The sequence below is a fragment of the Engystomops pustulosus genome, chromosome 2 (assembly GCF_040894005.1).
Source record: "Engystomops pustulosus chromosome 2, aEngPut4.maternal, whole genome shotgun sequence".
Classification (NCBI taxonomy): domain Eukaryota; kingdom Metazoa; phylum Chordata; class Amphibia; order Anura; family Leptodactylidae; genus Engystomops; species Engystomops pustulosus.
Window position 1 is genome coordinate 112224733 of NC_092412.1, and position 11168 is coordinate 112235900.

The following is an 11168-nucleotide window of genomic DNA, read 5'->3' on the forward strand; positions in this document are numbered from 1 at the left end:
TGACGTCATGACGCCTGTGTCACTGATTAGAACGGAGCGACGCAGCCACCGGAAAGGCGCTGCGTCGGTCCGCATATAAATCGCGCCTGTGTCTTAAAGAGACAGGCACGATTTATTTAGCTAGTGGGCGATTCGGGCGTTAACGGGCGCCCGAATCGCCCACTTTAGAGCGGCGAATTACGCCGCCCTTTACAGGGATCCGCATTCTGCCGCCTGAGGCGAGATTTTCATCTCGCCTCATGGCAGATGCGGCCCTGTATGGCAGGTATGAGGTCACCACCTGGACGCTATTATACAAATGTCTTTGGGTTTAGGCAGAAATATTTTGGCTGTCCTATCAGAAGTTGATATACTGATATATGAGTAACTCCCGGAATAGAAGAGAGTCAAAAGGGTTAAATTTGCCATATTTAATATACATTTATCATGTCTTCATCATTTATTATACAAGATGGCCGCTCCCTGTACTGGGTTGCCATGGAATCAGAATCCTCCCCATTCAACTGAGTTCTTAACATGATGTCATACCCGCTGTGATGTCATCACTGCTATAAAACTCCCGCTGTGTACGCATAATTCTCTGAGGGTTGTATAGTAGAGGAGTGGAGAGTGAAGAGGAGATTTTGTTGCTGTTTTACAGACGAATGATGGAAAGATTTTTTGTAAGTAGACTTTATTTACTGACGGATATCAGGATTATTTTTAGTGGTGAAATTTAGACATCAGGAAATAGACGGTCGGATTGTAATGTAGATAAGGGGAATCCTGGGCGGTGTCGTAGTTGGGCTACTTAGGTCCACCAGATAACATTATTCTGGAGGACCCTCTTCACATTCAACTCAAAAAAGACCCTTCCAGCTTCCAAATTTAGTTGTCTTCTGCTGTATCTTTGTAATCCAGCATAAGGTTGGAGCCTGGGCCCACCGGAGGATCCTTCGATCCTCTAGTGCAGTGGAGGCGAACCTATGGCACGGGTGCCAAAGGTGGCACTCAGAGCCCTTTCTGTGGGCACCCAGGCCTTCACTCCAACACAGAGTTTGCCAGACAGCACTCAGGGCTTCCTCCTGCGTTCCAATACAGCCCAGGACTTACCATGCTCAGCGCCATTTTAAAGCAACCTCCTTGGCTGCCAGGACTACAGGAGAAACGAGAAAGTGTGGACAGAGAAATTATTTTTGAAGATCCTGGTCTGGGAACCCGGATTCTTCCTTTTTAGGGGACTCTGCAAGGAAGCTACAATCCAAATTTCTCCATCATATTTCTATTATATTGGTGAACTCAGGGCGCCAATACGATTGAAACCTGTGATATAGCCGGGGTCAATAAGTTGCTGCTTAAATTGTCAAGTTGGCACTTTGCAGCATATTTGAGGGTTTTGGTTGAAATTTGGGCACTCAATCTCCAAAAGGTTTGCCATCACTGCTCTAGTGGGACAGTCCGACAAGGATCCTGGGGAATATCTGCTCTCATTTTTTGGTTTCTGTTCTACATTTGGGACATTATTGATAGTGATGTGTGTCCAGAGGAGCAGGAAGAAGATTTACCCCCAGACCCCTGTCCCTAGAGCACTTGATATAAAACATGGTGACATTATGTCCAGGTCCTGATGTCCCCTCCACCCATTCCTGGTTATACTGACGTCCTAGATCTGTCATTAGGGTGACATTGAGGTGTCTGGGAGGGTGAGGGGAAGATCTAAACCCTGTATCTACTGTGCACGAGTTATAATATGTCACCCCCAGACTCATTCTTACACTCCTCTTGCTGATAACAGTTTAAAATTATAAACTTTATGTGAAGAAATTGCAAAAATTGTATACCGTAATTTACTCTAAAATAAAGATGGCGGATGTGTGTACTGGTTACCATAGCAATAGAATCTTTCTCCATTTACTTTCTCTATCACTGCTGTATACAGCCTGGTATTACCCATAATGCTCTGAGAGATAGACTATGTGATATTGAAGATGTTCTAGAGCCGTCTACTACATCTTTACTCATTTCTGGTTATATCAATGTCTTTTTCCACCAATGTCCTCCTATACTCCACTAGTGGTCTCCACCATCTCCGCTCCTGAAGGTCTATGGTTACTTTGCATGATTCCTTCTAGAGACGTCTCCATCATGTGGAACCACAAATAATTTCACTGACCCAAAATTCTGTTCTTCTCTCTCCCCTATAGGATAAACTTACGGGGCGCACCCGTGTCCAAGTCCTGTCCCGCAGGGCACTGGAGCCGGAGGCTAAGCGCACATGGATCAAATCCTACAACGACGGGGTAAATAATTCTAGAGACGTCATCAGCCATCACCACATTATAAATAACATGTGATATTGGGGTTTGGGGTTCACCTCCTCCATGACATCTTATCAATAAGATGTCATTGATCTAAAAGTAATGTTTCTATTTTTATGTCCCACAGCTAGGTCCTTCTCCAGCCTTCTATAATTTGGCTGCTGCTGCACAGGATGGACCAGGAGAGCTGATGCCGGAGTCACCTGAGCCCTGCTGGATTGTTAGATCGGTAAGGAGGCCATTACTATATAGTCATGGACTCACCATGTCCCATAACTGCTGCTGATGTTATTGATGATGATGATGGAGGTGATGATTAATTGAGGGAAAATGATTCAAATTTGACACTTAATATGTATTGACAGGAGAATTTCCTACCCCTGGATCCGGCTCCTGAGTATAGTACAGGAAAACAGCCGCTGGACTTGGACTGCATCATCACGGTAATGTCTCTTCTCCTCTATGATCCACACACGACTTATAGACAATGGGGCAGATTTACTAATATTTTCTAATAGACGCAAGATAAACTAGAGCGTGTTATCAAGTACATGATTTACAAATTTAGATGTAATAGTTACATCTGGTGTCCGCTGTACGTTTCTTAGATCCAGGCACCGTGACTGTGGTAATCTTCTTATATTTGTTATCTATGGTCTCCTTCCTTTTAAATTCAACTTTTAAAATGATGCCAATGAGCCTATAGAACTCTTGGGTTTGTTACCAGAGACTCTCTGTGCTGCAGCTTCACAGACTATTACACTGTCTTCCCCACCTCCTTCTCCCCCAGCACTTCCCTCCTGGGGAGGAGACTGGGTAACGGTCTGTGGAGTTACAGCACAGAGGGACACTGGTAATACCCCCCAGATCGCTTCTGGCTCATCAGCAGAATTATAAAGGTTGATTTTAGAAGGAAGGAGTCTATGGATAACACATATGTTTATGAGTAATTGATCCTGGTTTATTGGTTTCCACCAATGTCCTCCTATACTCCACCAGTGGTCTCCACCATCTCCGCTCCTGAAGGTCTATGGTTACTTTGCATGATTCCTTCTGGAGACGTCTCCATCATGTGGAACCACAAATAATTTCACTGACCCAAAATTCTGTTCTTCTCTCTCCCCTATAGGATAATCTTACTGGGCGCACCCATGTCCAAGTTCTAACCTGCAGGGCACTGGAGCCGGAGGCTGAACACGCATGGATTAATTCATACGAGGACGGGGTAAATAATTCTAGAGACGTCATCAGCCATCACCACATTATACATAACATGTGATATTGGGGTTATCTGGGGTTCACCTCCTCAATAAGATGTCATTGATCTGAAAGTAATGTTTCTATTTTTATGTCCCACAGCCAGGTCCTTCTCCTGCCTTGTATAATTTGGCTGCTGCTACTGATGATGGACCAGGAGAGCTGATGCCGGAGTCACCTGAGCCCTGCTGGATTGTTAGATCGGTAAGGAGGCCATTACTATATAGTCATTTAGTGTGTGGTGTCCGCTGTGTGTACAATTTTTGGTGCTTTTCCATAGTAAGTCTGGACCCACGTTTATAGCTGAATGGAGGATTCATTTGCTTTCTATCACTCTAAATTTCTGTGTATCCAAATTCTCAACAGGATGAACCAGAAAGAAGATCATCTGGATCACCATGGAGACAAAGACTGAGGAGCCTCTTCTGCATGGTGAGGAGATCTCAGTCTAGGACATGTATCTCAGCCTGGTGATACATGTCGTGTATCTCAGGATCTCATTCACAAGTGACTGGACTCGTGATACACATCATCATCAGCTTTCTCTCATGTTTCCTCTATAGTGCCGGGAATCAGTGGAGGTGACTCCTTTCACGCCAGCTCCCAACAGACCGAGCACCAAGGACTTTGGATGCCAAGTGACAGAGGAAGAGCTCAGCCTTGGGCCAAAAGTCACCTTGATCCACGTGAAACCCATGGACCATTCCTTTATGGTTGACGCTTCAACCCAGGTCAATGAGGATGAGTTCTGAGGTAGGTGGAACGCACATCAGTACATTGTGACAAGGACAACATCAGGGAGATCTGAGATTCTGCAGATCGGAGTCTTCAGAACTTGTCCAGTGACTTTGCAAATTATCTAATTTTCTTCTCTTGTCCCGATATCACACACTATTTTACTATTACATGTCTACAGCTAAGTTGATGCTACTGCTGTTTTCCTCTTAGTTTGGAAAAGTGCATTATGGGAGCTCAAAAAATATATTTATAACATACACTGACTGATTTTTGGCTTTTGCGTTGGATTATATGACCTAATGAGACTTTCCAATGAAGATAATCCAGAATTTTTTTTTTTTTTTTGCAGCTTTCATTCTTGAACTTCATTCTTGACTGCTCTGCACTTCATCCCCAAAGATAAGAAGTTCTTCTAGACGACCTGTAACCTACCGAACCTGTAAGTCCTGATAGTCTATACTCTGCCACATAGATGGAAACCTATCACTTCTCTACTAGTGAGCAATGTCCATAAGATATTCCCATCTAGGCGATGTCCATGTGGTCTCATCACTGCTACGGACATTTAGCTATGGATCATTCCAGGATGGCTCCAGTCTTGTAGACATGTAGCAGCCACTTGATGAGGAATGTATGTAGTGATATATCTTTGTTCTTTCATTAGGCCAATAGACGCGTCCTCCCGCCCCAAAAGACGCGTCCTCCCGCCCCTATAGACGCGTCCTCCCGCCCCTGGTGTCAGAGCTGGACGTCTATGACCATGAAGATCTCAACATCTACACAAACCTTTATACTGAGGTTTTTGACTTTTGACCATTAAACGGATTATGTCAGTGTCAGGAGACTATGGTCTGCTGTACTGGATCCATGATAGGCTCCACTAAAACCCACTTTCTGGTCTCTCCTTGTCCACCTTTTCTATACATACACAGTACAGGGGGGTCTCCCGAGTGTTATACACAGTACAGGGGGGGTCTCCCGAGTGTTATACACAGTACAGGGGGGTCTCCCGAGTGTTATACACAGTACAGGGGGGTCTCCGGAGTGTTATACATAGTACAGGGGGGTCTCCCGAGTGTTATACATAGTACAGGGGGGTCTCCCGAGTGTTATACACAGTACAGGAGGGTCTCCTGAGTGTTATACACACTAAAGGGGGGGTCTCCTGATGTTATACGCAGTACAGGGGGGTCTCCCGAGTGTTATACACAGTACAGGGGGGTCTCCTTAGTGTTATACACAGTACAGGGGGGTCTCCCGAGTGTTATACACAGTACAGAGGGGCAGGGCCGATTCTAGCCTTTCTGCTGCCTGAGGCGAAAATGGAAATGGCGCCCCCCTCCCATGCAACGGACCCCTGATCCCTGCTACATTCCGGTTACCAAATTTATTGACACGGATCAGTGGCATCTAGTACCTTTATAGGATATGATCTATTCCATCATACAGAGGAATTCATTACAGTTTCTCCCTCCTATGGTTTATCACTGCTGTGTTAATCAACAGCACATTTACGCACTGTGCATCCAAATATACCACAGTCAATTACATTATAATGTCGCCTGGATAATATATACCCCAAACAACAAAACTGACAACACAAATAAAACATCCTATATATCACCTAATTAAAAAATAGATAGTATATACAGCCATACCCCCTCACAGATATGTATATACATGCAGGACCACTCCCCAATTATAGTATATACAGACAAGACCCCCATAGATAGTATATGCAGACAGGCGCCCCTCATAGATAGTATATACAGACAAGACCCCCATAGATAGTATATACAGGCAGGCGCCCCTCATAGATAGTATATACAGGCAGGCACCCCTCATAGATAGTATATACAGACAAGACCCCCATAGACAGTATATGCAGACAAGACCCCCATAGATAGTATATACAGGCAGGCGCCCCTCATAGATAGTATATACAGACAAGACCCCCATAGATAGTATACATAGGCAGGTGCCCCTCATAGAAAGTATATACAGGCAGGATCACCACCACATATAGTATATACAGGCAGGCGTCTCTCACAGATAGTATGTACAGAGAAGACCCCCATAGATAGTATACATAGGCAGGATGCCCACCATAGACAGTAAATACAGGTAAGTTCCCCAAAGATAGTATTCACATGCAGGACCACTCCCCAATTATAGTATATACAGGCAAGACCCCCATAGATAGTATATACGGCCAAGAACCCTAAAGATAGTATATAGAGACAAGACCCCCATAGATAGTATAAACAGGCAGGATCTGCACCATAGACAGTAAATACAGGTAAGATCCCCATAGATAGTATTTACATGCAGGACACACCCTATATACAAACATATATATAATGTGTACATTATAAACACATATACATAGAAATAAAGTATATACACACCCTATGTACAAACATACATACAGTATAAACATTACAATATAAACACTGCATATACAAAAAATAGAATATACACACATAAGTACAGTATATAGAGATCATACATACATTATATAATGTACATGCACATATATATATATATATATATATATATACATGTACATGCATGCATGCATGCATATATATATATATATATACATACATGTACATGCATGCATGCATGCATGCATGTACATGCATATATATATATAATATACATGCACATACAGAACATACTCACATATATACAGTATATAGACATCATACACAAATATATATAGTATACACACATATAGCATATACACAGCATACACACACATATATACAGAATATATACTTACTAGACTAGTAGTCTTCGTCTGCACCATGCTCCACTGGTAGATGTTGGCCGGCGGGTCAGGTCATGTGACCAGACGGCGGGCAAACGAGGTGGGCAGAGGTCCGGGCGGGAACGGATGAGGGGGAACATCACTGGAGGCCTGGGCAGGGACAGACTATGCTCCCTCCTCCTCTCTGAAAGGGGGGGAGGGGTTGTGGGGAGTGAGCGGGTGCCCGGGCAGCCTAAGAGGAATAAACCTCCTCCTCTCCGACAGCGGATGCCGGGGGCGGGACCGGAGGCGTGGGCGGTGGTTGTGGAGGGGTTTGATGCTCGGCCGGGCTGGGCAGGAACGTGATGATGGATGGGCCTTGTGGGTGGAGACTCCTCTTCTCTACTGTCAGCTTGCCGTGGCCGCCGGCGACGCTGTTAGGGACCGAGCGGCTGTGGTGTTCATGACCATTAGGTGAGCGGCGATTGGTCTACGTGCCGCTTCTTAAAGGGCTCAGCAATCTGCCGCCTGAGGCGGGATTTTCATCCCGCCTCATGGCAGATGCGGCCCTGGTTCCATGTGTCACTGCTGACCAATAGAAAATGCCAGAAGCATCTTACCTGAACCAGGGAAGAACGGAGAGGCACACAATCCAAACTGCTTGAGGTCTACTGTGAAGTTTCTGCAATAAGTGATGGATTAGGCAGCCATGTCGTCTGCTGGTGTAGGCCCACTGTGTTTTATCAAAATCAAATTCAACGCATCCATCTAATAGAAAATTTTAGAGCAAATGCTTTCCTTCTGCCAACAAGCATTTTAGAGATGGAATTTTAATTTTCCAGCAGGACTTGGCCCTGCCAAGTACAAATATCTTGTTTAATAACCACAGTATCACTGTGCTTTATTGGCCAGCAAACACACCTAACCTTAGATTTTCTATGCAATATTGTCAAAAGGAAGATGAGAGACACCAGACCCAACAATGCAGACGAGCTGAGGGCTGCTATGAATGCAACCTGGGCTTCCATAACACCTCTGCAGCGCCATCAGCTAACCGCCTCCTCACCACACTACATTGATGCAGTCATTCATGCCCCGCATGCTCAGTTACTTACAGCCGGGTCCTGCCAGGAAGGCAGAACCCGGCGGGGAGAGAAGCCTGCATCCTCGGGTCACTCGTCGGGACCCGGGGCAGCGGCAGGAGGGATCGAATCCCCCGGTAAGCACACAAGGGGGGTCCGATCCACGGGGGACACACTTGCACGCCGCAGTCATGCTTGACCACGGCTTGTAAGGGGTTAAACACCCGGGATCGCAGTTTTTCCGATCCCGGGTGTTCGTGCCGGGTCTGGGCTGTGATATCACAGCCCGACACCGGCACTAGCGAGACCCGGTGTCCCGAAATCTTCTTCTGACGCGCCGCCGTAGAAAGGCATACGCGTCAGAAGAAGTACCCTTAATGACCGCCGTAAAAAGCCGATACGGCGGTCATTGAGGGTTTAAGGAAAGTCGTGTGGACAATTCTCGCTCTCTACCTGGAGACACAAGGACTGTCTGTGTGAGAGCCACATTCAAGTAAGGTAAAATAGTGCTGTGTTGGTTAGCTGGCAGGGAAAAGCCCTCCAGTTGTTAGTCAGGGCTGTACTTTGTATAGTCAGTGTCGGGCAGGCAAGGATTTTTGTTTCGTGAATGTTTTGTTTCTTTTCTTGCAACCTTCTGCAATAAACCTGCTTATACCTACCTGCCGCTGTTTGCCTGGTATTGATGGGAAAAGACGCGTGACCTTTGACTCCAACAAAGGCGATCCCTAACAATTTCTTAAAATATATATAGCAATGGATTTGTAACTTTCTATCCAAATATATATATTCACTTTTTGAATTGAATCACTAAATTGAGAAGCACTTGTATGGGTACTCAAATGGGTCCCTGGATGGCGTTTTCTCATATCTGGCATAGTCTGGCTTTAATTAAAATTTTCAGATTGGAGGGCTTCTCCAATGTGTGTTAGAATCCTTTATAAATAAGAACATCCCTGTTAAAATCATTTGACCAGCTCTGTGTTGATTTTGACTTGACATTCTGATATTTCCAATTGCAATTAGCCCATAACTATACCCATATAATATATACCCTAAAATGGTACCAATTAAACTGTCAACTCATAGCACAAAAAGAGATCTCAATAGCTTAATAGATTATGACTATACAATGTACACGTATGTAAATGTTGTAAAAAACCTTTAGTTAATGGATTTCTCCATACAAGATACATGCATGCCGGCAGGCCCTGACTACTATAAACTGCAGAACATACAGCCTTGACCCTAGCTTAGCCAAGTTAAAATGTTATCTACATAAAATATGTTAGTACTGTTCACAGTTAATGGACAATCTACTGCATTTTATAACAAACTTTACCACACCCAATAGGAAGAATTTCAATTACCAGGGAGTAACAGTAAAGAGTTCGGTGAGTCATTTGTTTTGGCCTCGCTCTTGATAATCTGCACGTATGCAGGCTTACACATTAACCCTGTTTGTACAGAAAGCATTATTCTTTATGGATCTATTAGCTTAACGTTTTTCAGTCAGTTTTAATATTTTGGTTTCTTCTCAAAGAATTTAAAGAATATAAATACATTAATCTTAGCAAATACATTCAGTTATCAATTTTTTTCCTTTTTTAGGGATTCTAATCATGGGTGACACTCCACTAACATATGCATTATATGTTCTTTATACCACAGATACAAAATATGCTCCTTCTACATATACGATATATTGGGGCAGCTTTATCAAGCTGTCTGAAAGTCAGAATATTTCTAGTTGCCCATGGCAACTAATCACAGCTTCCCTTTAAAATATTCATGAGCACTGGTAAAATGAAAGCTGAGCTGTGATTGGTTGCCATGGGCAACTAGAAATATTCTGACTTTCAGACAGAAATTTTCAGTAATACAAAAATGTGACTCATATCTGTATATAATGTTTATAGATGCTATTTATAGAAGAAAATCATCTCTTTCAGTATCTACTGTGCTTAAATAACAAATTGAGGCAGTTACAGTAGTCTTACCTCATGCATAAACAGACAAGACTGTAGCTGATACCGCCAACCCCCCCTAACTAGACTGTGGCTGACGCCGCTGACCTCCCATGAATAGACCGTGGCTGAGGGCATCGACCCCCAAACGAAGCCGTGGCTGATGCTGCTGACCTCCCGTGACTAGACTATAGCTGACGCAGCCAACCCCCCTAACTAGACAGTGGCTGATGCCGACAACCCCCTAACAAGACAGCGGCTGATGCCGACAACCCCCTAACTAGACTGTGGCTGATGCTGCTGACCTCCCTGCTTAGACTGTAGCTGATGCCACCAAACCCCCTAAATAGGCTGTGTCTGACACCGCTGACCTCTTTTGACTAGACTGTGGCTGACTCCCCTTACCTCTCGTGACAATGCTGTGACTGATGCTGCAGACCCCCCTGTGACTAGACTGTGGCTGACATGGCTGACCTCCCACCCAAGTAGACTGTGGCTGACACCACCAACCACCTCATTACCGGACTGCGGCTGACGCTGATGATCCCCCGTGACCAGACTGTGGCTGACACCACCAACACCAACTCCACCAACTAGACTGTAGCTGATGCTATTAACTCCAGTAACTAGACTGACCCCACTGATGCCACTGACCCCCGTAACCAGACTGTGACTGACTGTGCAGATCCCTGATTTTGTTTTGCTAGATGAAGAGCTTTTTTTAAAAAAAAAAATGTATTTAATTTTTACGTGTGTGTGGTGGGGGTTAATTCATTAATGGACAGGCTGATTGTATCGGACCCTGTCACAATACAGTATCAGGCTGTCAGTGTGACAGCTAGGATCCTGCCGTATTTGTGCGCATGTGCTGACGCTAATGGCGCCATTTGGCCGCAGATCTGATGTCTAAGGTCATGTGACAGGAGCACCAGTGGCCAATAGTGAACAACACTGCTCCGGTCACATGACCTTCTACCTGGGGCCGTGGGCTGCAGGAAGCCACTGCAGCTCTTCGGCCAGGATTAGGGGAGAGAGGAGAAAACTAATCCGCCTGATAGTTTTTTTAAAGAGTAAAATT

General features: G+C 44.7%; 1 protein-coding gene across 1 annotated transcript; it reads left to right on the forward strand.

Moving 5' to 3' along the window:
• The first annotated feature begins 608 nt into the window (after window positions 1-608).
• On the forward strand, window positions 609-5003 carry LOC140116577 (uncharacterized). Its single transcript, XM_072133066.1, has 10 exons — window positions 609-662; window positions 2184-2279; window positions 2425-2526; window positions 2663-2740; window positions 3427-3522; window positions 3657-3758; window positions 3921-3986; window positions 4118-4307; window positions 4642-4731; window positions 4957-5003. The coding sequence occupies exons 1-8, from the start codon at window positions 645-647 to the stop codon at window positions 4304-4306; spliced, it is 747 nt and encodes a 248-aa protein (XP_071989167.1). The 5' UTR covers window positions 609-644; the 3' UTR covers window position 4307; window positions 4642-4731; window positions 4957-5003.
• The last annotated feature ends 6165 nt before the right edge of the window (window positions 5004-11168 follow it).

Excerpts from the sequence above, each read along its gene's own strand:
- LOC140116577 (XM_072133066.1), top strand. Across the intron at positions 2,527-2,662 it reads CCTGCTGGATTGTTAGATCG|GAGAATTTCCTACCCCTGGA; the intron begins GTAAGGAGGCCA and ends ATGTATTGACAG. Across the intron at positions 3,987-4,117 it reads TGAGGAGCCTCTTCTGCATG|TGCCGGGAATCAGTGGAGGT; the intron begins GTGAGGAGATCT and ends TTTCCTCTATAG.